General features: G+C 32.6%; 1 protein-coding gene across 1 annotated transcript; it reads right to left on the reverse strand.

Moving 5' to 3' along the window:
- Positions 1–821: 821 nt before the first annotated feature.
- Positions 822–26,484, reverse strand: LOC113868938 (dynamin-related protein 1C-like). The gene is made up of 16 exons (XM_027504955.1): positions 26,353–26,484; positions 26,195–26,258; positions 25,115–25,222; positions 16,526–16,627; positions 14,749–14,804; positions 14,580–14,636; positions 13,589–13,679; positions 13,394–13,458; positions 13,074–13,268; positions 12,841–12,960; positions 12,683–12,753; positions 10,589–10,814; positions 9,296–9,346; positions 7,823–8,060; positions 7,189–7,328; positions 822–974 (listed from the first exon to the last, which is right to left on the reverse strand). The coding sequence occupies exons 1-16, from the start codon at positions 26,482–26,484 to the stop codon at positions 849–851; spliced, it is 1,842 nt and encodes a 613-aa protein (XP_027360756.1). The 3' UTR covers positions 822–848.
- Positions 26,485–27,801: the final 1,317 nt, after the last annotated feature.

The following is a 27,801-nucleotide window of genomic DNA, read 5'->3' on the forward strand; positions in this document are numbered from 1 at the left end:
AAATGATAAAAAATATCAACCATGCAAATTCATTTTAGTGATTAACATAGAATTATATATTACTTACCTTGATGGCTATCAATAAAAATAAATGTAATAATAGTTTTTTTTTCAAAATTTAGAAAGAATCTAATTCAACGATGCGACTTTATATATATATATATATATATATATATATATATATATATATATATATAAAATCTTCTTACACTGTACAGGTATAAAAAATTTTATACTCAATTTGAATCTTTTATTTAACTTATATCTAACATATTATAATTTATTATTTCACATAACAAATTCAGATTGAGTGTCTTTCTTTTTATATATATATATATATATATATATATATATATATATATCAAGTTATTAAATAACTTTTTAATTTTGCAGTAAACCTTTTTGAACAACGTACAAATGATTAAAATCTGTTGGGGGCTTGTGCGTATCTACACGAGTATTATTAATCAGTATGTTATCGGTATGCAAAGCAAAATGTCACCCCAAATTTTATTTTGAGGAAAACTCTAATTCTTGCTGACGGGCATTGAGAACACAGTGGAGAGCTAGAGTAAAAAAACCCACAAAGCGAGGGTTTTATAATTTTATAAATCTTCCTAATTATTGGATGAAGAAATTATCAAATGTTTTTCATGTTTTTAAGACAGTAAATCCACACATTTTATACTAATTTTATAAAGTAGGAAGATGATTATGAGGAGAATACAATAATACCCTTTTAGAATACGCACAACAACGCTATACACTACAGGTAAAGGAATCAATTAATTGCAAATGCAAATACAACTTATCGTGGCAACATCCGTTGTAACGAATGGGATATTTCATTATTTCCAAGCCACATTGTCAATATCATCCCTAGCTTGCTGGTACAATTCAAGTCTTTTAGCAATTTGTGTTCTCTTTTCCATAAGTGAAGGGTCTTCATCCAACAAGGCCCCCAATTGATCCTTCTGCATACACCCAACAATTTTGTTTAGCCTCTTATCACCAAGTTGTCAGACTTGAGAGCCACTAATGTGTGGAGTAAAAGAAAATCCTAATGTTAAATTATTTTAATAATTTATTTAATGGTTCGTGTAATTTATGAGCTAACTCTAATTAAAATATTTGATATGATTGTTGTTAATTATAAAAAATAGAGTTAGTGACAGTATAATCATATATACAATTAAAAGGAAACTCTCTCTTTTTTTTTCTTAAATAGAATAAAAGAGTTATTATTAAAATGAGAGTTAAAAAAAATAGATTAACTCATTTATAGTCTTCTGGCGATAAAAAAAAGTATATTTTCTCTTAACCATGAAATTAAAACTAAAGAAAAAAAAGAGAGCATAAGAAAATCCTAATAGATTAAGACCATCAAAAGAAACATCACATTGAAACTAATGGATTTATGTTAGAATTCTTTAAATCTTTCATTATATGAGTGAGAACTATAATGAGAAAGAGAATCATAAAATTAAAAATCAAAGGATAATAGAAGTTTCAGAACAGTAAATAATCAAAAATAAAAATCACATCAAAGATTCTAACACATAACCCTGCATACTATAAAGATTTATTATCTAAAATATTGTAGCTCAAATTTGATTACCAAGTCCTTATTGGCTAATGGTGAGACAGTGTAATGTGCATGAAGTAATAGGTTCACTAAAAGAATTCATTTTGCCAATAGCTTGAAAAACCAGTCTTACCGAATGCCCCATAAGCCATACATAGTTGATACAACAGCACTGTTTGAGGCAGAACTGATTTGATTTATGTTATATACCCAATCCAAGTTGTCTTAGTACAAGACGCTTCAATTTTAAACAATTTTAATTATGTTTTTGTTTTTTATAAAAAGTAATATCTTTTAAAATTAGTGAATAAAAAAATTGTTAAAATATCTAACATTTTTAAAATAATCATATCATATATTTAATATTTTATTATTTAAAAATTAATATTTATAAAAAAATCTTAAAATATTTAATTTATTTTGAAGAAGTCCCTCTGTGAGTATGTGTCTTCCACTGTGTTTGGCAGCACCTTCTTCACTCTCTCTCCTCTTCTGCCGAAATCTCCAATCTCAAAACCCTTAACCCTCCATCGAATGCTAAAGAAGGTGCTGTTTATGGATTACATATGGGGAACAGAGGAATCCATCCCACTTTTGGTTGTATACCCATGAAGTAGTTCCCAAGCCACGAGAGTAAAATGATCCAACACCACATTTGGGATACATGCTATGACCCCACTTCCCAAAAACTCATCCAGCTTATTATGTTCCATGCGAAGAATCCAAGCATGCAAATGCTTATCCCATTCCAGATCAGAGATGCTGGCACATGCACCGAGTACACCACCATACGTCATGAATTTGGGTCTAAAATCCTGATTGCACATCTCCACAACGTACTAAGACAGTGAACCCCAAAGCCGTGTTACTGATATCAGTGTGTTCCAAGAAATGGAGTCACGTTCAGGCATTCAGGTGAAGGCTGAGCGCTTCATAGGGTCCGTACAATTGAGAGTATCCATAAATCAAATTGTTCCAATAAAACAAACTTGGCTTTCAATTTTGAGGAAAACCGTGTCAGCCAAACTGATTGCTCCACACTTGATATCCAACAAAATAAATATTTTCACTGAAGAAGGTGCTGTTGATGGATTTGAGGTAAAGAGAAAGTGAAGGTGCTGCCAAACATGGTGGAAGAAGAGAGAGTGAGGATATAGACTTTTTCAAAATAAATTTAATATTTTTTAGACACTTTTTTTAAATATTAATTTTTAAATAATAAATATTAAAAATAATGATGAGTGATGAACTGGACTTCCATTATCCAGTTCATCCCTTTATTTTGTCTTAACTAATTGAGCTTTGCACCTAGGATCTTCTACCTCAGCAATGTAGTACTTCTTATACATCTAAATGTTGTTCCCCGTTAGGAAGCTTTGTTAAATCCCAAGTGCTTATGAAGATTATCAATCTTTGTTCATAGCCATAAGTCATTTTGAAGAATCAACAACACAAAAAACATCTTCAATAAAGCAGATAGTCTCAACACCACCATGTACCTGCTGTAATGGTTCATTCATTGATAGTCAATTTATCATCATTGGTGTACCTAGTTGGCCTTTTAATCTACCTTCTTGGTTTATCCTTAGGCCATAGAATTATCATCAATATATGACTGGATAAGAGAAGTGGCAATATTATCACGATCATCAATACTATATTAGTAGATCTATTCGTGGGGTAAAATGGAATATCGACTTTAAAAGCAGCAAACTATAATTTTTACTCCACCTTCTTAGTATTTTGCAAATTACTTGTACTACTAGAAGAAGATACAAGAGATTGTCTGCTAGAATTAATTTGCACAATTTAAAATAAAAATATAGATGATATTTCTAAGACTTAATTGCATAACACAGGAAAATGCACTTAATAGCTCTTGGAGCTAATTTGCCACCATTAAAACGTTTATATATTAAATTAATTTAATCAATTTGGTTCTAGAATTTTGATGTCAAGTGACAAAATGGAGAACGGTTAACCGAGTATCACAATATATGCTACCTTGACCCAAAGTTCATGTCTATGCAATATATCAACATTTGAGAGCATTCAACAAACTCTCAATTACATTTCTATTAATTTGTTTTGTAACACCAGTCTGTTGGGACTTGCTTGGAATGATTTTCTGTCCATCAATACCATGATGTACACAAAACTCAATGACTTCACCCTCATAGAACTCTCTCCCATTATCCATTTTAGGCTTCTTGACCTTTTCCTTTGTTTAGATTTCCTTTATATGTCTATCAACAAGAAATTTTCACTTCTTAAAAGTGAAGAGAGTTTCATATTTATGCCTTAAGATAAACTCAAATAATATGATACAAATCATTAATAATAGTTATGATATAGCGACATCCTACATAAGAAAATACTGCAAAGTGTTACAAAGACTAGTCATTATCAAGTACTTCATTTGAGATGTTGTTGTAGTAAATGAAGTTCACACGACTGAGAAACTGACAAATAAGCCAATGTGGAGAATATTGGGCTAAATACACTAATGGACTAAATTTCTCTCCACTTCAAGCCATTGAAGTTAGAGGCCAAATTTCTCCTTTACATGCCAGTACACTTTTATTTAATAGTTAATAGCATCATTATCACATTTCAAATATGTTAGGTCTGAGAAATATTTAGCTAAAGAAAGAAATTCATTTTGAGCAAGAATTTATAAAGAAAATTTTCTCATCATCCTCATTAAAGTATTTTTATTGTACTCTTCTTTTGGTAGAGAAATTATGTTTCTTGTGATCACAAGTAGTTTTTCTTTCTCACCTGAAGAGTTTTACACTTACCACTAATGTTCATATTTTTATTGCTTTTTTTTTTCCTTAATTGACTTTTTATTATTTTGTTTGCTTCTCTTTTTTTCAATAGATTTGATCAGCTGCTTTTGTATGATGCACATGAATTAAAAAGTGGTATTAAGAGCACTTATTCAATTGGGAGTTTTTTATGTCTATAGTACAAATTTAATTTTGAGAAGTTTAATGGCAAGATTAATTAGTTTTTACATTTGACAAGTCCAAATAAAAGTATCACTAGATGGGAAGTTGAAGAAATTGACTTTCATGAAAAATTAATGAGCAATGGGATGAGTTGGATGACAACTTTTAGCACCAACTTTACTTGTCCAAGAAGGTTCTTCGTGAAATATCCAGTAAAACTATAGTTTTGAAATTGAGGCTGAAGTTGGAATCACAAGTCTTCCAAATAAGTTTGTCTCAAGATGGGTTACATACAATCTACATTATTGCAGGTAGCACCATTTAATCACGTCATGATAAGTTCAATTCTATTATTTTGAATTTGAAAAACATTGTTATTAAGATTGAAGATGAAAGTAAAACTATTTTGTTGGTTGCTTCTTGTCCTTCTACTTACAAAATACTTAAAATAAGAAAGATCATGTAACCTCTTTGAAGATGTTAAATTTAAAATATTGTCCAAAGAAAAGTTTGATCTTGAAGTTCATGAAAAAAGAGCACTAGTAACAAAAATCTGACAACCAAATCTAGGGAACATAAATCTGACAAAACTTGTCACTATTACAAAAAAATTGGACAGACATTTTTTATTGTTTTATGTTAAAGAAGAAACAAGAAAGAGAAGAAAAAAGAAACCTTCACAATATGTTAAAGCTGTTACTATTGAAAGTGATTTTAATGATGATATTTTATTATATTTTGTCTCTTTTAATAAGAGGAGTAAAACTGAAAGGATTTTCAGTTTTAAATGCAATTTTCAAATGTATCCTATTATGGACCTTTTTACCATCTTTTGAACTTGTTGATAGTGATCCTATCTTAATGAGCAGTATTTAAATCCCAATTGATGATAGTGTTGTCAGAACTTCGATTGAAGTTTGCCATATTCCTGACTGGAAACATAATTTCTCTAGGAACCCTTAAGCCTTAGGGTGCTGGTACTCAGCTAAAGATGGAGGTCTGAATGTATCAAAGGGTGCTTATTTTGATTGAAGAAATTCAAGCTTTGGAATCTAAACAAACATGGACACTAGTACCAGAAAAGAAAGAGAATAATTTTGTATACTAGAAAGAGAAAAAGGGAATAATTATTTATCTTATTATTTCATTTGAGATACAGCTCAATGATTTATAGGCAAAATTGGTTCCTAAAAAAGAAAACTGGTCTGCTATAAAATCAGGTAAGAGGCAAATAGAATCTCCTATGATCTGATCATACAGAGTTTTATAAACAAACTAACCTTGGTTACATTTTACTTGTTGTTTATGTTGATGACATTGTTATTACAGGTAATGATAGTGGAAGGAATCAACAAACTAAAGATGTATCTTTAGACCAAGTTTCAGACTAAAGACTTTTTGGACATTGAAGTTATGTACTCAAAGAAAGGGATCTTCCTTTCACAGAGGATGTATGTTCTAGACCTGTTGACTGAAACCAGTGTGAAGGGACCTAAACTGTGTAAGACACCCATGGAGCAAGGAGTGAAGCTAACAGCAAATGAAATCCCATTTTCTAAACCACAGAAATACAAAAGATTGGTTGGGAAGTTGAATTACTTAAATGTTACTAGGCCGGACATTACTTTTCCAGTTAGCATGCTACCATGGGTTAAGCAAATCTTGGAGGAGATGGGATTTGGCAACACTAGTTCTATGAAACTTTGGTCTGATAACCAACCTAACATTTTCATTTCATTGAATTCAATTTTTCGTGAAAGAATGAAACAAATTAAAGTGGTTTTTCATTTCATTCAAAAAAAGTTCAAAAGAATCTTTTTTCTATCTCCCATGTTAGGACGGATGATCAACTAACAAATGTGTAATGAGTAGTTGTATTAGGATTAGCTTATACTGTTATGAGTATTCGTAATGGGCCTGGCCCATTAGGGTTTCTTATGTACATCTCTATTCGTATATGTTAAAAAACTTGGAACTAACTCATGTCCAAAAGTTAACATATAGGAGGAGGGCTATGTTGGACATCTTAATTATTGTTAGGGTTCAAAGATTAAAAAAGATAAATATGAAAGAATGACGATGAATCTTTATTATTGAATCAGAAAGACTTAGGATGTTTACACAATTTCTGGAGCTCTCAGCTCCTATCCAAAGATTGAACTACCCAATTGATAGCCTACCTTCTCCCTTATCTCTCTCTCTTTTATCCTTCCTCTAGCCATTTTTCTCTCCCTCCTATCCTCCTTGCCACAAGCAAGGTCATCCCATCCAAAATTCCTCTTCTTCCCCTTACTTGTATTTCCCACATGGTCTAGCATATGAATGCCTAACATTTTCATTCATAAACTCTAAAATATTATCTCATTGTTTCTCTAGTATATGTTCATACAATCTAAAGCTCTAACCCTTATTTCTATTAATCATAATCTTAACTAATTAGGAAAATAAATCATAAGCTAGGATAATAAAATATGGTAACCCTAAAATATGTGAGGAAATAGGGAAACTAAATTTAGAGATTAATCTAAGATATGATAAGATATTTTCCAATATTCTGACATAAACCATGTAAAATATACATTTATGGAAGGAGGTAGAAATTAGATCTATTTGCAAAAAAAAATTAACAAGATATTAACCCATACATACCTCTCTTTTGCCAACTTGAACATAAAATTGGTTAAGCAATGATCTCTTTGCCTCTCTAACTTGACAATGAACCACGGCTTTTGGTATAGAATTTTTTAGTGTATCACAAACCATGTTGATATAGGCATTGACATTTGATCCTGAAATAAGAATCACAATATTTTAACAATCATGAATTGAGTATCAATACATGTGGAGTAAATCCCATTCTAGTCCCTAAAATAATTAGCATTGGTCACTTTAGCCTCTTACTATATAAATCCTCACTTTACTCCCTAATTTTGCAAAATGTATTCACTTTAATTCTTTTTGGTGTTAAATGAAGTGGAAAAGGATTAAAATGCATAACTTTTTCCAAAATCAGAGTTAAAATGAGAATTTAGTAAATTTAGGGGTTAAAGTGACCACCATACTTTATCTCAAATCTCAATAGGGGTTAGTACTTTCAATTTGTGACACATCTCTAATCACTTTATCTCAAAAAACATTCATTCAACATCATTCACCAACTTACCCTTAATTTAGTAGAACCAATAATTTACATTATCAGTCCAGGAGCAAGAGGGAGAATTCTGAAATCTTAATATGTAGATTCTGTGTTGCGCATGCAGTGAGAAGGAAGAGAATTATTTACCAATTTTACGGAGGTGATTATCTGTGTTGTCCAGATTGGGAGTAGGAGTAGAACTATTACGACTTGGGTTCTTTTCTGGTTCAAGGTGAATCTTCCTAAAAAATTCTACTGTTAGATAGCCACATTCCATATCAACCAGCCGTGTAACTGTCCTCCTACTTTCTTCTCGAAATCTTTCCAAAGAATCATTTGCAGCAGCTGCTATATCAGATTGAAGTGTTGGAAACCTCTTCAATTCCTACATGCCATCAAGTTATTAGAGAGTAAAATTGATAGAAATCTGGCATCTTTATTAGGAAACACAAGGAGGAACTCCCCAAGTTACTTAAATATAAACACACACTCAACAGTTCTTCAAGAGACAGCACCTCCTAAGCCAAAGGCTCTAACTATCTCACAATTGACAAGCTGATCTCTCTCTCTACTTGAGGCAATATGCCTTGTTCCTGAATCCTGAGTGAAATAGGAGCGCATTCCAGGTATTGTTAATTTCCTGTATATGTAAATAAACAGTACTCTTGACAGGTTTTGTTAATATGACAGAAGGTTAACCATTTCTGGCTTATTCTTTCAAACTTCCTAATGAGGATTTACAGTTAGTTTCCTTAATTTTAATGATCTATGATAACAATAATGAAAATAAACCCATAATAAAATGGGTCTATACCTGGCGGATTGGGCAAAATGGACTTGTTAATAATGGGCCCAAAGGATTTAGTTAGAATGAAGGGAGCTTATAAAATGTATTGGACAATATGTAGAGAGTAGAAGATAGAACTATTGACAAGTTAGGAGAGAACCAGTGCCTCTCAAATTGCACTGAATTGGTAGAGATCATCTTTTTGTTTTCTAGTTCTGTAAGAGTCTTTCTTGGCAAAACCTCAATCTTTCTTGAATAATAATCATCTTTTACCTCAATTCTTGGTACTAGTCTATCAATCTACAATATTAGAGCAATATGATGGAGTCCTAGACTTTTTATTTCAAGTCCTGAAAGGAGGGAAAAGAATAACCATATTGCTTAAGTTTACATAACGTGTTTCTATTATAAGAGTTTTAGACTATAATATGAATAAAAATTCAAAGACATTCTTTTACTCTAGAAGTATAAGCTATTCTGTGTCAACTTGAGCTTTGCCAAATCCATCCCCAAAAGGTGCTATGTGATTTTTCTAGGGACACCATTCCTTATGCCTATAACCTTTTTCTCCTCCGACATCCAGTTTTTTTTTTTTTGACCTCCAATTCCTCATTTTTTGTTCCAACAGAAAAGAAGAACGCTCTTAATATTTGATGGTGATACTAGAACTGGAGCATTTATTTACTTTTCTCACAAGCAAAGGATCACTAACATTACTTCTCACACAAAGATTAATTAACTGTTGACTAAGATAAATATCATCACACTAGAATGCATGTTGTTTGAAAATTGGGGCCTTTCTGAAAGAGTTATATCTTAAAAAAGTTGCATACCACAGTTGCTGCAATTGACTTCCGTACAAGTTCTTTTAAAATGAGGTGGACCTGAAAGTAGAAGACAGAAAACAATTTGTACGTGGAGCAAACATTGATAAAATAACCAACTAAGTAATGCTAGTTAATAAATAGAAGAAACACATTACTATTTGAATACTAGTGCTTGCTTGGAATTTTGCTTGAATTCTAGGAAAATAATTGTGTACTTTTCTAAATCTCACTCAAAAAGCTAACCAACTAAGTGATTATATTTCTTCAAAACAAATTGAACTAAACATGCACTAATAGGTAAAAACAGTAGAAAGAATAAAAAGAAAAAACACAGGTTAATAATCAATATGTGATAGACTTGAGGAAGGGTGTATCCTTTTAATTTATGGATTTTAGAGTTAAAGATAACCGTGTTTCCATTTTGGGAATTGATGGATCATCTGAAAGAGGTTGAGAAAGTAAAAAGATATTGAGTGCAGGACTTTTACAGCATACAATTAGAGTTTTAGGAACTATAGCCTGAGTTTGGATTGATAAGAAGGAATAATGAAAAAACACAACAAAGTTAATTAGGAATTCAGATACACACAGATATTGTTACATGCTCATAAATATTCAGATAACGCCATAGCTCACATCAGTAATCATTTGGGCTTGAAACTTTAAAACTGTTGGAAAATGAAGAGGTTTCACACTAGTTGGAAATGAGAGAAGGGGGATATAAAGCTTAGAGTGCATAAGTTCAAATAGCTTTTGGCATTTTGGATAAAGTAGCATCTCTCAAGCACAGTCTACTAGAAGACTTGCTCACTCTCTCATAACATTGAAAAATTTGAAAGGTCTGCTCGTAAAAATTCAGCATGGTATCAGAAGCTGTGATCTCACAGCCCCTGTGGAAGAACAGAGAAAATGTTGTATACCAATGGCCTTCTATGCTAAAACATGAAGACAAGTCACAACTAGGCTAGACATATGACATGTGGGGAATATCAAGCTTGGAGTGTACAAATGCAAATAGCCTTAGGCTTTTGGCACAAAGTAGAAGATAAGCTCACTCTCCCGCACTGACAGGGTGTGCTCATAAGAATTCAGCAAAAACTTTGTCCATGGATGTAAAAGAACAATACTTGCTAGGAGAAAAATTCACTTAAAAGTTAAATGTTAAATATGGTGTACGAGCAGGATGTCCAGACAATGATGTAAATTACATCATACATAAACAATTGTATTCAAGCATATTAATATCTGCTATTTCAATCACATATTAAACAGATAAATGAATAAAGTCAAGAGGATTACAGCATCCACAGAGGCCTCAGCTGGGCCTTTGAAATGGCTAATAGATCCTTCAATAAGTCTTCTGTAGCCTTGCTCTGGAGCAATTAGATGAGGCTGATAACCATCTGCTTCTGTAACAACTCGTTCAACATTCTTTAAGGAAAGATGACGATCGAAGGGGAGTTTTTTCAAAGCAGCTGGTAATTGGTGGTCAAAAACGCCATATATCCGGTCCCCACCAGGACGTCTAAAAACAATAATGAAAAATAGATGCATAAAAGTATTTTATTAAAAATAGAATACTATAATGATCTATCTTTTTTTAACTGTAGACTGCAGGTATCTTCCACACAAGACAATCTTGTTTGAGTTGGGAACATCCATAGCATGGTGGGCTCGCTCTCCCTGCAGGAACTTTTTCCATTCACATGGTTCAAACCCAAGACCTTGCTTAAAGGGAATCAAGCATATACCAGTTGAACCAACCCCAGTTGAGATAATATAAAGGTGTATCTCATTAAACACAATTGATTTTCTTTCTTTTTAATTACTTTGTTCTTGTAAAGTGAGTCAGTTTAACTTTTTCCCTGAAGTACTAAGCAATTTTGTACCCATCATTTTAAAAAATATATAAGCAATAGCCTTCTTTTATTGGTAGAATATCAATGACAAAAACAGTGACAAGCATTTTCAGCTTGTGCATTGTCAAGAAACAAATCAAGCCAAAGGCTTAAGCTAACTGATAATAGTTTTATGTCTCTAACAGACCTCATAAAAAATCAGCCCTCATTTGGGTTGAAGTATGGACAATGCATAGACCTATATAATTTAATTAAAAGAATGAATGAGACACGAATCAAACTCCTAACATAGTGATTATAAAGACTTGTACATGTCAAAAACCTAAATCAACCAAAAAGATTTAAGCTGTTAAGAAAAATAGTAGAGTCCTACGAGTTATTTTATATCTACATAACACATTGGATCTCACCAAATTCTCGGTTGCATCCCAATATTCAAAAATCACTGAAACATTAAAAAATTGAATCTACAATTTAGTTCCCAGGATTTCAAGATATATCTTCATGATGAAAGGGTTTAATGGTACTTATTCATTCCAAAATTAAGTGGATTAGTAAGTGTTTCAAAGCACACAAGCAATCACAAAATGAAAAAAACTCCTTATGAATCCCATAAATAGAAAATTTTATTGAAATTCAAAAGACAAACAGATGTAATTCTTTGGAGATTCCATCCATAAAACATTTTAATTTCAAAATCATCAACCCACAAATGATAAAGAAATGAAAGGATACAAAACCTCTAACTAGCGCAACACATAGAGCAAAAGAAATACTCAACCGAAAGAGAACAGGAGTAAAATACAAAATATAAAACCCATCTCATCTAGAACCAAATTAAACTTTCATCAAACTAATAATGCCCTTAAAAAAATAAAATATCACAACCCCCCCCCCCCCCTAAGAGGGAGAATTTTCAAGCAGGAGATAACTGCCTTTCAACTTTTATAACATGGAACTGATGGAAGTACTTTCTTGATATGCTAATGCTGTTCAGCTAGTGGAAATTTTATGATTTTGCTGTCAAAGAGAGCCCTATTGAGTTCATATATTCTGTTTTCATAAAAGGAAGCATTAGTTGAGAATGAGAAAACAAAATTGGTTCATTAGCATAAAAATTCTAGTCTCTCAATTTGATGTTTCTGAACTACTTCTAGAAGGATCATTACTAAATCAAAGCTAAGACTTTGTTTGAGAAATGTCAGGGGTGTACTCCATTTTCCAGCAATTAGCAACCCATGCAAGGGTATCGGAAATTGCTATCCTGACTTAATAAACTATCCTCAAACATTCTTCATTATCAAACAGTTATAGCATAAAAGTAAATTGCAAGGAGACTAGCTATTAAGAAAAGTATCATAACAATAAGTTTCTGCATGAGGATGAAGGAATAAATGCACACAAGGAAAGCAATATTACGGCATAAAGTACGAGTGAAATTTTAGTAGAAAACTGTATATAAATAAATGACCAAGATCACTAAAAAATATGGATAATTTACAGACAAATGCTAAAGCTTAACCAGAGCACTTACCCTCCATCCAGGTGTTCTTTAAACACTTTGTCAAATGCTCGACACATCTGTAAAATGGTGTATAGTTTGGCCTATAAAAATGTAACATTAATAAGTACAAGCAAAAAGCAAGTTTCAGATCTAAAATGATTGATTTCAGCATTGGTCAAAGTTCTGACCCCTGAATCCACAGCTATAGGCCTGCCAATTCGATCCAACTCTGCATTAAGCTCATCAATGGCTTTATTTATTAAGGCAATGATACTGGGTATTCGTTGCCTAATAACAAGCTCCAAATGCTGAGGTGAAAATGCCAGTAAAAGAAAGGAAGTTACTTACAATTACATAAAAAAACACCAATACAACTACAATGATAAAGAAAATAATGTGAAGAAAATATTACAGAGAGTACCTGAGATAGAAGCTTGGCAAGATATTCTGCACCCATTTTATGTGCCAAATGTCCATATTCAGGGCTAGTCTCAAAGTATTCACGCTCCTTTTTACGAGCAATAATCATGTCAACATTTTTATTAATATCTGCTTGTGAACGATTAACAATTCCAACCCAAGGATGCTGTAGCCTGTATTGTCTTCCTTCAAGAACCTTTAAGATTCACATAAATACATTAAATTTTCACTAGGTGATAGGCTTGATCTTAGGAACAAGGAAAACAAATCGGTATTGAACATCAAACCAAAGATAACAGTGCAGTTGTTACAGAACTATACATCAACAGCATTAGTTCCTTTATCCATAAGATCAAGTTTTGTCAACACTCCGAATGTTCTTTCCCCTGAAAAAAGAATAAAATAACCAAGGATTTTCTAAATGATTCCTAGTTAAAATGGAAAGAGAAAGAAAGATAATAAAAGAAGGAAGCATCAACTATGCTTGAAATTCAGTCAAATATAAAAAAGCCTGACCTGATGGATCAACTTCTTTTGCAATTTTTATTGCATCTGAGGTGGCAATATCTTGATTTGCAGGAGAGATGGCCAATATAATGCAGTTGGGCTGCACAATCAGAAAATTCAATTAGATTGCATCCGAGAGATCTAGAGAAGATAAATGATATGATTCACTCCAGAGACTGAATTTGGATGAAGCATATTTATTGGTTTGGTATACTTGTTACAACTTACAGAAATTACACTATTGTTATTGTCATTAGTTGTAGTAAACAGTGTGTCCTTAAATCCAATTATAATCTATGTTGCACCGGTACAGGTACAAGTATTGGGTAAGGAAAAAATATATTAAGCAAAATATAATTATTTTTATAAACTGCTTATATTTCTTTATTTATTAATTTGTTTGTTATCATCATTGTATTACTATTGATATTTACTCTCATGAAAAATTCATTAAGAAAGCATAATCTTAATCAAAATTAGATAAAAAATTTATATTCAAATTATGATAGCAATCTCCTTATTATCCAAAGAAAAATGTATATTAAAGGTAAATGAAGCTTTGATTCTGAGGCAGTTGTATAATACAAGTCTATCCAGTACAGTTACGATACATTGCCAATTTTGCATTATTGTGCATCATAGATTACAGTTTCAAATTCCAGTATTCAAATAAAAGCTAGCGGGTCATGCATCAATCAGGTTAATACTGAATTTATAGCTAACTATAACTTAATGGGCAAATGGTGATGACTGCTTTAAGAGAAATGATCTTCATGCTGTCTCTAATCACTGTGAAGGAACCTACTAATGAAGCTTTTGTCTATGATTTCCAGTATTGAAGTCTAATCATAGATGCTATCTTCTATGAATGGAGTTTATAGTATATGGAATTAATTTCTCTCCATTAGTAACTCTGATTTAGTCAAGGTCATAATCATGTTTGCTTAATACAATTTTCAATCATATATGGTTATTCTTTTTACATCAAGAGTACAATTACCTTTTCAACATAAGAACGGACCATATTCTCAATATCTTGAACAATAGTTTCTGGTTTCTGATTGTCCCTCTGTGAAAGAAGCACAAATTCTGTTATTCTTTAAAAACTAGGATGGGTCCTCTCAGAATGTCATATAATTTGTCTGAAAATACCAGCAAATTTGTGAAACTTTACCTACAGCAACCTTTGTTAACCCAGGAAGGTCTATGAGGGTTAAGTTCACAACTGCAGACAAAGCCATGCAAAATCATCATGCTACTAAAATCGAAGTGTTAGGGAAAGTGGGAATTATTAGCAAAGAAGAAACTGTGCATATTGTCACTGAGAAGGGTTGATATTAGAAACGGTTTCTATAACCAAAAGAAATTAATCAAGTTAAGATTTCCAACAAGCTAAAAGAACAGCATATTAAGAAAATATAACAGCAGTGACTTATCCTACAGCGTAGGGGCAGCTGCATGAATCAATAAATGCCATTAGCTTCTATCAAAAACAAATTTTCAGTAAGAGCATTTAGATCATCTCTAGTGTTTCTCCAAATGATTTCTCAGGTCTCCTCCGCTACCCAGTTTTATCAGACTATCTTCCATTTGATGCACTTTTCCAGTTATAACCTCTATCGGTCTTCTTCTCACCTTGAATCCTAAAAGATTGGGAAACTGGCTTCTTCTTGGTGTAAGCCTATGATTTTTTTCAAGTATAAAATTTTCATCTTTCGCCAAAAAGAAAGTCATTTACCTCAAAAGAGACAACTTTTTTTTTAAAAAAAAGGGGGATGTTATCTTTTCTGGTCAGAAAATGCTCAGAAAATATAAAAGATCATAAGGGAAATTTGAACTGAACTGGAAAGTGGAAACTACATCAAAGCTAACAATTTGGAGTAATTGTAGTTACATGAAAGTATACAGTGATTTTCAAAATCATTATCTTAATAAATTTCTTCTTGCACCAGAGGCCCAGGGCCTGAACCCCACAGAATTAACACAAACAAAATTGCAGACCAAATTAGAAGACTTCAAATGTGGTCAGTTTACACAATTAAAGTGATCACCTTATCAAACAAATCATTGTAATTGTGTGATGAATAGCTTTGGTTTGCAGGATATTAACCACGAAGAAAACAATAGAACAAAACGTTTTGAACCAAACTGACTTTAGCATAGAGCTCCACCTTTGATCTTCATAAGGAGGATGCTAACAATGTTAACTCATAACCTCCTTCTATTCCCTTGCTTTTTGTTCTGTTTACTTCACCCTCCAAACTTGGGGTCTTGTTGGGCCCATCTCCAACAGTTGCTCCCTTTCTAGATTTTGTGGCGTAGCTAGTTGACTCTTGACAGAATAAGCAATTGGGAGGGAAAGAGCCCAAGTGATCAGCCCCAGACAGACATTAAGACTCACTCACTCAGGTGCAACACCCCGCGGCTCCCCTTCTTTCACTACACATTCACTAGCTTTAGAGCTAATGCTGTTCACAGAGTTGATCACTAACTAAAGACCAGAAATTAGAGATTTGGCACTTTGAATCTATCTTTCATTCTGATCATGACTTAAAAGAAATCAAGAAAAAATATTTTCTCACAACAATCCTTTAAGCTATATGAAGCACCCACTGAGAGCATATAAGATTACTGCTGCATTATAGGACCAATCTGTCCTTGATTTGATACTATGAATATTATTCAATATCCATGACGTAAGAAGTTTAGAACAAGACTTGCAACATAAATTATACAGTTCCTTAGGACAAACTGACAAGAAGGAAATCCAAGACATTGGTTCAATTGAAAAAGAAAGTATGAGAAAACATCCTGAGAAATATAGAAGAGAAGAATAATAAGAAGGGAGGAAATGATAAAAAGTACCCAGAACAATGTTACAAAGTTTTAAAAGATATAAATTAAACTGCTTCTATGATGTTATCAAAGGGTAATGAAAATAAATACCATGTGGAGAATATATGCTGAGATGAATTGGAACATTTGAAATTTGCTTTGTCTTCCCAGTTATCCGATCTGTTTCATCTGAAATTTCCTGTCTCACAGAAGCTGCATGGGACAGAAAAGGAAATCAAAGTTCAGTTTCTACTATTATGAAATTTAATGTTATTGCCATATATAATTTCAATAGACAAATGATGAAAATACATCTCATATTTTCTTAATTTATTTTGTTAGAGATTTATTTTCTTAATCCTAGAAGAGTAAAAAGAAAAATGTGGTTTCTCTTTCCAGTGCAGAAGCAAAATTTTGAGCCATGGCCTTAGCCATGTGTCAACTTATTTGGCTAAAACAACTTCTTAAAGAACTGAGATTTGGAGAAGTCACACAAAGAACACTTATTTGTGACAACCAAGCAGTCTTGCATATTGCCTCAAATTCGGTCTTCCACAAAAGAACAATACACATTGAGATAGATTGTCACTTTATTCATGAAAGATCCTATTCGAAGTCATCACCAAAATTTTTGTCAATTCAAATGATCAACTAGAATTTGTATTCACCAAACCTTTAAGACCATATTAAGTACATATGTGACAAGCTTAGTGCATATGGTTTACATGCTCCAGTTTGAGGAGGAGTGTTAAATATTGTTGTGGCAAATTGTCTTTGACGTAGAAATTCATATTGTGCAAAACTAAAGAAGAATTTCTTTAATAAGAAAAGAACAAAGAAGAATTCTCTTTGAATTCTTTATCTCTCACCAATGTGCTCACTAAAAATTTTGTATCATTATGTTTTCTTTGAATGATTTGTTGCAATCTCTTTGCTGATATAGCATACAAGCAACACAAGCCTTCCATTATGAATGGTTAATATAAACTAAACCATTAAATCAAATAATGGATTATAACTCTTCACTATTAATAGTAATTGTTATTCAAGCCACTCATAACAAATCCCCACTTTCACTTGAATTCCTTAAGCCATTTTGTTTCCATCTCTTAGCAATGATGCTCCATCAGCTTTGAGTGTCAACTAGCACTTCAGATACCAACTAAACCCAAACAACATTTGAACTTTATCAATGAGAGAGCCTTTGTCATTGCATCTATTGGATTATCAGAAGTAGCAATCTTTTCTACCAACACATCAACTCATGTTATGACATCATGAATAAAATGCATTTTGACATCAATATGTTTTCCTCTCATGATATATCTGGTTCTTGGTTAAGTGAATTATGATTTGACTATTGCAAAACACTGTAAATTCTTTTTTACTTACACCAAGATCACCAATAAGACCTTTGATCCATAAAGCTTCTTTCAAGGCTTCTATAGCTACCATATACTTTGCCTCTATAGTTGAAAAGGAAACAGTGGACTGTAAAGTTGCACGCCAGCTTATAGCACTACCTCCAAGCGTAAAAACATAATCAGTCAATGATCTCCTATGATCAAGATCACTTGCATAGTCCAAGTCACAAAATCCAATGATATGAGTATGACACCTCATTTATTCCTCTACTAAATCCCATGTTAGTTTAACCTTTCAAGTATTTGAGAATCCACTTCACAGCTTGCCAAAGAGCCTTCCCTAGATTACCCATATAACAACTAATAACACTCACTGCATGTGCAATATCTGGTCTAGTATAAATCATGTGATACCTCATACTTCCAACTACATTAAAGTAAGGTACTAAAGACATGAGCTCCACCTCTTCTGTTTGTAGTGACATTTTTGTAGACAACATAAAATGAGCTGCAAAAGGGGTATTAACTGTCTTTGCATTATGCATTCCAAATCTCTTTAGAACTTTCTCAATACAGCTCTTTTGAGATAAGCACAATCTTCCAGCTTTCTGATCTCGTATGATCTACATACCAAGAAATCTTTTCACTGGACCCAAATCTTTCTTGTCAAATTCACCACTTAATTGTGCCTTCACCTTAATGACCTTAGTTGGGCACTTACATACAATTAGCATGTCATCAACATAAAGAAGCAAGTAAATATAAGAGTTGTCAAATAATTTCTTATGATAAAAACAACTATCATACTCACTTCTTGTATACTCAATATCAATCATAAACAAGTCAAATTGTGTATACCATTGCTTGAGTTACTGATTCAACCCATACATAGACTTTTTCAACAAACAAACATGATCTTTTTTTCCTAATACAACAAACTCCTTGAGTTGTCACATGTAAATCATTTCCTCCAAATCACCATCTATAAAGGCAATTTGTACATCTAATTGTTCTAACTCCAAGTCATGTAGACACACCAAAGCAAGAAGAACTCGAATGGAACTATGCTTCACAACAAGAGAAAAAACTTCATTAAAGTCAATACCTTGTCTTTGTGTAAAGCCTTTTGCTACCTTGCTTTAAACCTTACTTCATCCTTTTTCTTGAGTATCCATTTGCAACCATCTTCTAAGCAACTGGTTTTTCAACAAGCTTCCAAGTCTGATTGATGTGGAGGGATTCGAGCTCTTCTTTCATGGCACCAATCTACTGTGATGCCTCATCATAATTAACTGTCTCATGGAATAAATTGGGTGCCTTTTCATCAATGCTTTATATTTCTACCATATTGAGTGCAAAAGCAAGAAAATCACCATACTTTTCTAGTGCTTTGATTTGTCTTCTTGGCTTTTCTCTAGCCAATATATAAAGCTTTGTTATTGTGACTTCATCATGTGTCTCCTCTAAGTTTTGTTTAAGAGGTACAGTTTCAACATATACATTTTTGGTAACACCATAAACTTCAACATTATTATCATGGTCCTCATGTGGTCTTGGGTTAAGTATGAATTTCTCATCAAGGTCATATCTCTACTGATCATGAGCTTTAACTCCTTAGGATCCCATAACCTACACTTTTATTCCATCTTTATAACCCAAACCCAAAAATATACATTTCTTGTTTCTTGGCTCCAGTTTCCCTTTATTAACATGAGCAAGAGCTAGACACCCAAATACACACAAAGTTGAATAAATTTTAGTAGAGTCTGATCACAACTCCTTTGGGGTCTTGCAATCAACAGCTGTAGAAGGAGATTTGTTCACCAAATAACATGTAGTATTAACTACTTTTGCCCAAAATTGCTTAGGCAAACCTGTATTTAAAAGCAAGCAATGAGCTCTCTCAAGCAATGTTTTGTTCATTCGTTTTGCTACATCATTTTGTTGTGATGTATGTCCCATGGTTTCATGACGACCTATTCTTTGATTTGCGCAAAACTTATCAAACTTCCCAATTGCAAAATTCCAATCTTTTCCAAAGTCATTTGACCTTCTTCGTCTGTTTCTCCAGCAAATATTTCCATTGCTTGAACTTGAGGAATACATCACTCTTCTATTTCAAGACATAAATCCAAACATTTTGTGAATATGTATTGTTTTTCATAAATACAATATTAAAAAAAACCTACCGTTCCAGTTTGATGTCCACCAACCAAATCTCTCTTGCTAAGCTCATACATTCCACGCTTACTCATATGGCCTGACCTCAAATGCTACAAATGAGTTTGGTCAAGGTAAGAAATAGAAGAAATTGTGGTTGCACCTACCACCGTGCTACCTTGCAAGATATATAGTCCATTCTTCAACTTTTCCTTAAAAACTGTTAAGGAGCCTCTAGAAATTTTTCAGACTCCACCTTCAACCCAGTATAAACAACCGAGAGTCTGAAGTGCTCAAAGAAATTCAATTTTTGTGAAGTTCAGGCACATATCTCACAATCTCATCAACCATCTTGATTTGCAATGTACTTTTACCAATTATGCTACAAGCACCATCATTTTCCATCAGAACTTTGTCTTTGTCAACCTCTTGGAACATGACAAACCAATCTCTAATAGTTGTCATATGAAAAGTACATGCTGAATCAAGAATTCAATGATCATCATTAACATTAGATGAAATGAAGAGAACATTTCTACCATCCAATTCTTTTGAGGCCATAACAGCTCCACCAAACTCCGAATTACTTGTTTTATCTTTCCTGAGCTCCAAGAAGTTTCTTCTCTAGTGCCCTTCTTTTTTACAGTTATGACTTATGTTATTATTTTTATTTTTATTGCGTAACTTACACTTACTTCTTTCAAAACTCTTCTTCCTTTTCTCCATTCTTCCTCTTACCATTAAACTTTCACCCAAGCTTGTACCACCATATGAATTGGTAATTCACCTTTCTAATTCCCAAGACTGTAAGATTGTTTTCACTTCCTCCATCAACAATGAGTTTCTTCCAAAAATTATTGTAGCTACAAAATTTTCATAAGCTCTTGGCAAAGAACTAAGAACAGCTTGGTCCTCATCATCCACAGCACAATCAATGTTTTTCAAACTAAGAACAGTTTGATTGAAATTTTCAATATGTTTATGATGGACTCAACTTCATGTATTTGCATAGTATATCATTGTTTCTTCAGACAAAAACGATTATGGAGAGGCTTTATCATGTACCAATTTCAAGCTTTTGTCCAAAGCATGTCAGAGGTCTTTTCTCCAAAGACTTCTCCCAAAACTTCATCACCTAGCAATAATAACATTATACTGTCTTTTTCATTATTGCATTCTTCTGGGTAGATGTAAGCTTGGTTGGAAACTTTGATTCTCTTTCCAATGCCAACTCACATTCTTGTTGCCTGAGGAGAGTGAACATCTTCAACCACCACAAGTTTAAGTTATTTTTGCCAATAAATTTATCAACATCAAACTTCGCAAATGCCATAGCTCTTATACCAAGTTGATGTGATAAATCATCTTTGATGTAGAAATATATACTGTGTAAAACTAAAGAAGAATCTCTTTAATAAGGAAAAAACAAAATTACAAAGAAGAATTCTCTATGAATTCTTTATCTCTCACAATGTGCTCACTAGAGGATTTATATCCTTATGTTTTCTTTGAATGATTTGTTGCAGTCTCTCTATGCTTATATGTACTAGCATATAAGCAACACAAGCCTTCCATTATGAATAGTTAATATCAACTAAACCATTAAATCAAGTAATGGATCATAACTTTTTACTAATAATAGTAATTGTAATCGTAAATATAATTAGAGAAATTAGTATTTTTGTAATTATCGTAATTAGCTAACTGCATATTATGTAATTATCTTGTAATCATTGCTGATATAATTGTTATCAATATAAATATCCAGCCCTTTGTGTAGTTGAGACACATATTCCATCAATGCTCTTTGATTTTCAAGTGTTCATAAGGACATCATCTTATTCAGAACCTCTTAAGCTCTTTTATGCTCATTTTTTTGTTGTTCCTACTGCCCACATGTTGCCTTGTCAATATTGCCTCTTATTGCTGATCGTCTAGATTTTTTCATCAGTTCCTCTTTGTTTGGTTTACTCTAGTTTAGGTCATGATCTTCCTTCCATATTTTTGAAATTGTTTGGTATTTTCATTGAGAGTAGAGCAATGCAAATGGTTAGCTGTATACTTTGGTGCAGCGTAACAAATACTGATAAATGGGTGAATCCACCAAACGGAAAAAGGATACTATTTGGTCAGTGTTGATAAAATGAAGTTGTTGTTAGTGTCTATTCTTAAAGGGGTGAACCATCCTTGGTGCTATCAACCATCATATGCCTAGCCTTCATTGCAAACCTATTAATTAACAATGTTAGCCTTCATTTCTGACATGAGATGTGAGTGTGCAGCCTTCATTGTGGGCCAACTTATTGACATCGTTAGCCTTCATTGCAGACCTATTGACATTGTAAGCCTTCATTATTAAGGTAAATGTCCAACCTTTATTGTGGGCCTATATGTTGATACTGTCAGACTACATTGCTGAAATGTGAGTGTCCAGCCTTCATTGTCAATATCCTATCTTCCTTCATTGCGGTATTTTTTCTTTAGCAGCCTTCATTTCAAAAATCCTAAGCACCTTCGCTATGCCTGTCATTTGTTTCTAGCACTGCCATTCAGACCGACTGAACCCCAAAATCCTAGCCGAAGTCATCATTGCACATGCTCTCACACACAAGAACAAATCATTCATTAGGAAAGAAGGAAAAGGATGATTAATTCTAGCCATGCTCATAGTTGTTTCTCAAGTTTGTGAGGTCTAGACCACTCTCCAATATCTCACCAGAAATTGCCATTGGTCACCCTGCTATATTATATTTTGAAAGGGTTTATTTGAAACAAACTTTGCTTGAGCGGGAGTATTGAAATATCTTATAATTTCAATATCATATGTTAAAATTATTTAGAGTATCAGATAATATCTTAATTCTATCCTAAAATAGTTTAGAATATCTTGCAGATTATCTTTTAAGACTAGTTTTCCTATTTTCTTAGTTTTTATATTTCTTAATATCTCATGATTTGTTTTCTTATTCAGTTAGAATTATTAGTATAAATAGGGGTGATGCTTTCAAGTTTTATCAACACAAGTACATCTCATTTTAATACATCAAAATATTACCCAACGTCTCTTTTGTCTCTGTTCTCTCCCTCTATACCTAAATTACCTGTAATCCAACAATTCCTCCTCAAATCCTTTCCCTCTTTTGCATTTCAGTTTGACTGGCTCAAAAGACTCCTAAATTATTAGGGACTTCCTTTGGTCAAGAGGGGCTGAGCATTGAGGTCATCTTATTATCTAGTTGGCAGGGGTTTCTTCAGTCTAGGGAATCCGGTGTCCAAAAACACTGCTATGGTGGCTAAATGGTAAAATTGTGAGCTAAGATTACCGTGCACATCTATTAGACCACAAAACATGTCTCTGTGGGCTGAGATTAACCTTAAATGGTCATAAAGGAAATTTTTCTGGGAATATTCCTTTCTCAGAGGCATTGCCATATCTCTATATCCTCTATTATTCTTCACAAAATTCACCCATCCAAAATTTTTTTTCTTTATATTCTGGGTCCTAATCTCTGTTGAAAGTTATAATGATACACAAAGTAATAAATCAGATCCCATTCTGCATTCACTTGATTCTAAACAAAATTCTGCTGACGGAGATAGGATTATTTGAACTCCCAATTCTTCCAGGACATAATCATGAACATGTAAGTCTTACTCTTGGTTTATGTCTCATTCTCCAAGTGAGGACATGTTCCATTTTCACATGGAAATTTGGCAGTCAAATATTCTATCTAAGGAGAAACAATTCTTTTGGATAGCACTACTCAGTAGGAATATAGTATTAACACTACTGACATGCTGCAAACTCATAGACCTCCCAACTGTTTCCCCCTATATTAGTGTAACGTGCAGGACTAGTACAAAAATAGTTTCCAGTTTAATGTTGCATTGTCAGGAAGTAATTGGGAAGCAACCTGTTTGCAATTATTGGCAAATACTAGGTTTGTCCTCTCAATGATGTTGAACCAAAAGTCACAAAGATTTACCAGAAAAATCAATATTAGTTATTGATAATAATATGAAAAAATCCAAAATAGGACATCCAAGATTAGTTGTACTTTTATAGTGAAAATCTATATCAGATAATAATTCTTAAAATAAAAGTACTGATTATAATCATTGTTAAAAATATAAATTACTCAAAAAAAAAAAAAACTGTCCCTAAGAATAACACATTCATTTTGTATCACCCACCTTAGTGCAGTTTCTCACAATTCATTTTGAAGTTTGCAGCAAAGCCAAAATAAAACGCTAATCTTTGATCTCAGTTCATGATTTATTCTGTTTTCTGGTGATTCTGCTGCGGCACATTGTGCGCATTTTCAAGATGAAAATTTCCCGCTTACTTAGCTTGTATGATAGTGTTAGGTCCCATTAACATAAGTGGACAAGTCCAGTCCAACTCAGTCACGGGCCTTGAATTCGGAAGACACATAGTAGGAGAAATAGGAAGGGGAAGAATGGGAATTAGAAAGAGAAATTAGTTATGGAGAGCAAATTGATGTGTAATGTGTCATATAATGTTTCTGTTTATTGCAGAATTGATTTTGCCGTATTTTCTTCTTCATTAATAATACAACCCAATATTGGAGTTATCACCATTATATCTAGAGAGTAGAGACAAAACGAATTTGTAATGCATTTTTGAGTTAAGTACGGAAATTAAAGTAAGAGAATCCGTTAATTGACAATTTACAATGCAATTAATTGTCATAGAGATAGTATAAGCCATCCTTAACAATGGACATAGAAACTAACAGCATACCCATGTCATAAGTGGCCTTGAAAGAGTATAAATCTCATCTACAAACACAGCCCTTCTCTTATAAAGACAAATAATTCTGCATTATGATTGTAACGACAGCTGGTTTTGAAGAAAGATTAATTCAACTGTAAATCATAGGTAAATAGGATGGATTTGTTTATCATAGTAAGCAACAAATCTTGCCGCTCTGGTTACATATATACCCTCTATGGGAAGGGGTGTGGTTCATTAAACTGAATTAAGTACAAAATATCAAGTTCATGATCCCATATATTCAACAAATTTGAGATGGCATATTAACATTACATCAATTGAAGTCTATACAAGTGGCTTCACCAATGTCAGCTTATCAATACTGCAAATCTTACCGAATTAGAAAAAACATCTTCTTAAGTCAAAAACATCATTTACCAAAGTCGGAGAATCTCTTTCTCGGTGCATGAAGAAACTCAGCATATTCCTGCTGCCCATCATCTGTCTTGTGAAGTTGCAGCACAAGTGGCCTCCGTGTGACAATACCTAAAAAAATGAAAAATAATATCATAAAAACATTCATATGAATAAACAACCATTCTTCTCTATCATTGATAAAATAAAGAATAATCCTTGCTTTCAAATGAAAAGAAAAAGGATCACCTGCTATCCATTTATAATGCAATTTTCTCCCTCAAAATATCTCTTTTCTTGCGTACAAGACTAGGCAAGAAAAACTAAACAAATATTATTTCTTAAGTTTTTCACCTTTTCTGATCCAATAATCATAAATGACGTAGGGTCCTTTTGTGCATTTTTTAAGAAAAAAGTTCTTCTTGCATTGAAAAAAAAAATGCTTAAAAAATAAATTAAAAAAGTTCAAAAGAATTTGTTCATCTAATCAAATGCCAAAAGAAAATATAACAGACCTATTTTTGGATGAGGCTCAAACTTCGGTGCCTTTCCATGTCACACACGACATTGATGAAATTGAAGTAGTATTTATTAAACAGATAATAAGATTAAATTTTAAGGATTGTCTCTTCTAATTTTAGAATACGTAAAGAGTGAGAATCTGTCTACTTTTAATTTAAACTTAGTTATGTTTACTAAATACTTGAATACAATTCAAAAGAGAATTGTTTCTTACTTTCCAACTTTACATGTTCTCATTTTAGAGAAGCTAAATATAAACTTTAAACAATCATGGTATTTATTAAATTAATGATAAAAAAAAGAGCATATTAAATAATTATAAACACTATTATGTCAATACAGTGTTGAAATTTTTAATGTTAAAGAAACCGTTTGAACGAGCTCATAAAAAATTTATAAAAATAACTCACAACTCTATTAAATTTAATTCAACATATTTGAATAGCTTCCTTCCAATTTATTTGAAGAAATTTTATTGTCAAATATCATGAGATAAGTTTTTTTATTAAATGCTTAATTAAGCATCAAAATTAAGAAAAATATGTGTTAACAGGAAAAAAACGACGAGGAAGTGATGATTACCAGATCCACGTGGCAGAAAATCCCTTCCCACCACACTTTCCAACACTGATGATTTCCCTGAACTCTGATTTGTTTTCAACAAACACACAGTCAATCACAATACAAAACCTAAAAAAGAAAAGTGGAACTTTACAAAGAAGTTATAAAGAGGAACAAACCTGTCCTCCAACGACGGCGACGGAGGGAAGAGCCTCCCAGAGAGAGAATCCCTCGCCGCCGTGGTCCCCCAACACCGTGCATGCACGTTGGATCTTGTTTATAAGTCCGATCAAGCTCGTCATGGTCGCCATTTTCGAAACGACGATGTCGTTTTGTTTTCTATCAAAATCACACAAAACACGGTTACAAGGAGATGGTCACTTTCACAGGTTTCTTCTATAAATCTATCTTGTGTGTGTTTGCATGGGTCAAGATAAAAAATGAATGCAACAACTGAGAAATGAGAAATGAGAATGTACGTAACCGAATGCATTCACTTGCTATTATTGTTTTCGATTTTTTTTAAAATAAATATTACGTGGAATAGAATCAACGTGACACACTGTATTCATTCAATAGAGATATCACGTAATCACTTTGAATATGTTTAAGTTAAAATTTTTAAAAGAGCTAAAATCATATTTAATAATATTTACACAAACTAAAAATATGTTTAAGTTAAAATTAAAAAAAAAAAAACTACCTATGTTGGATATGACACGTTAACCATTGATGTAACTTAAAAGGTATTAATTTATTTGACTACTTGTAATAGTCATGTGAATCAAATTTATTTTTAATAAAAGAAATATAAAATGTTATCCAGTGTTAATATTTTATAAATGACTTTAGAAAAAATATAAAAAATCAAAAAATTAATTTGAATTAGAGTCATCTGTAAAATATTTTATGCAATAACTTTATTATTGTACGAGAGCTTAATCCTTCAATATATGCTATTAATATAATATCTTTTATTTTAAATAAAATGTTAAATAAATAAATGGTGAGATAAATACAAATAATGATGTTCAATATTTTTTACACGTGAGAGGATCCAAATCCATTAATATATACATATTTAATCTTTCATAAAAATACAACATGAACTATATGATCATAATTGTTTGATATCTGGAAAAGTTATTTAAATATGATATTAATAAATTATAAATACTGAAATATGGCTTTTTCTACACATGTACAAGAATATGGCATAACTAAAAATGCCAAAGGCAATTTTGAGTTAATAGTTGCATGGCAAGGGTCAAAGTGGAACTAACACGTGTCTGAAATGTAACAAAAAATGTTAAAGGTGATTTTAACGTGAATAGTTGCATGGCAAAGGTCAGAACAGAACTGCAGCGTGCTTGAATCATAACAAAAAAAATGCCAAATGTAATTTTACGTGAATAGTTCATTCAGGAGTTCACAGTAAAAGCTAAAAATGCCTTTGGCGATTTTAGTTTGGTCAAAAGCATTGTATCGTCAAATCAATGCAAGCGGGTGCAGGAGGTGCAAGGGCCAGTAAACTCGCCGTTGGCGATTTTAAATGCTGTCATACAAACAACCTGACTCTATAAAGTCGACATTGGCGATTTTGAACATCTTAAAATGCCAATGGCGAT

This window comes from Abrus precatorius, unplaced genomic scaffold, assembly GCF_003935025.1.
Source record: "Abrus precatorius isolate BTA unplaced genomic scaffold, Abrus_2018 Scaffold6, whole genome shotgun sequence".
In the NCBI taxonomy this organism is placed as follows: domain Eukaryota; kingdom Viridiplantae; phylum Streptophyta; class Magnoliopsida; order Fabales; family Fabaceae; genus Abrus; species Abrus precatorius.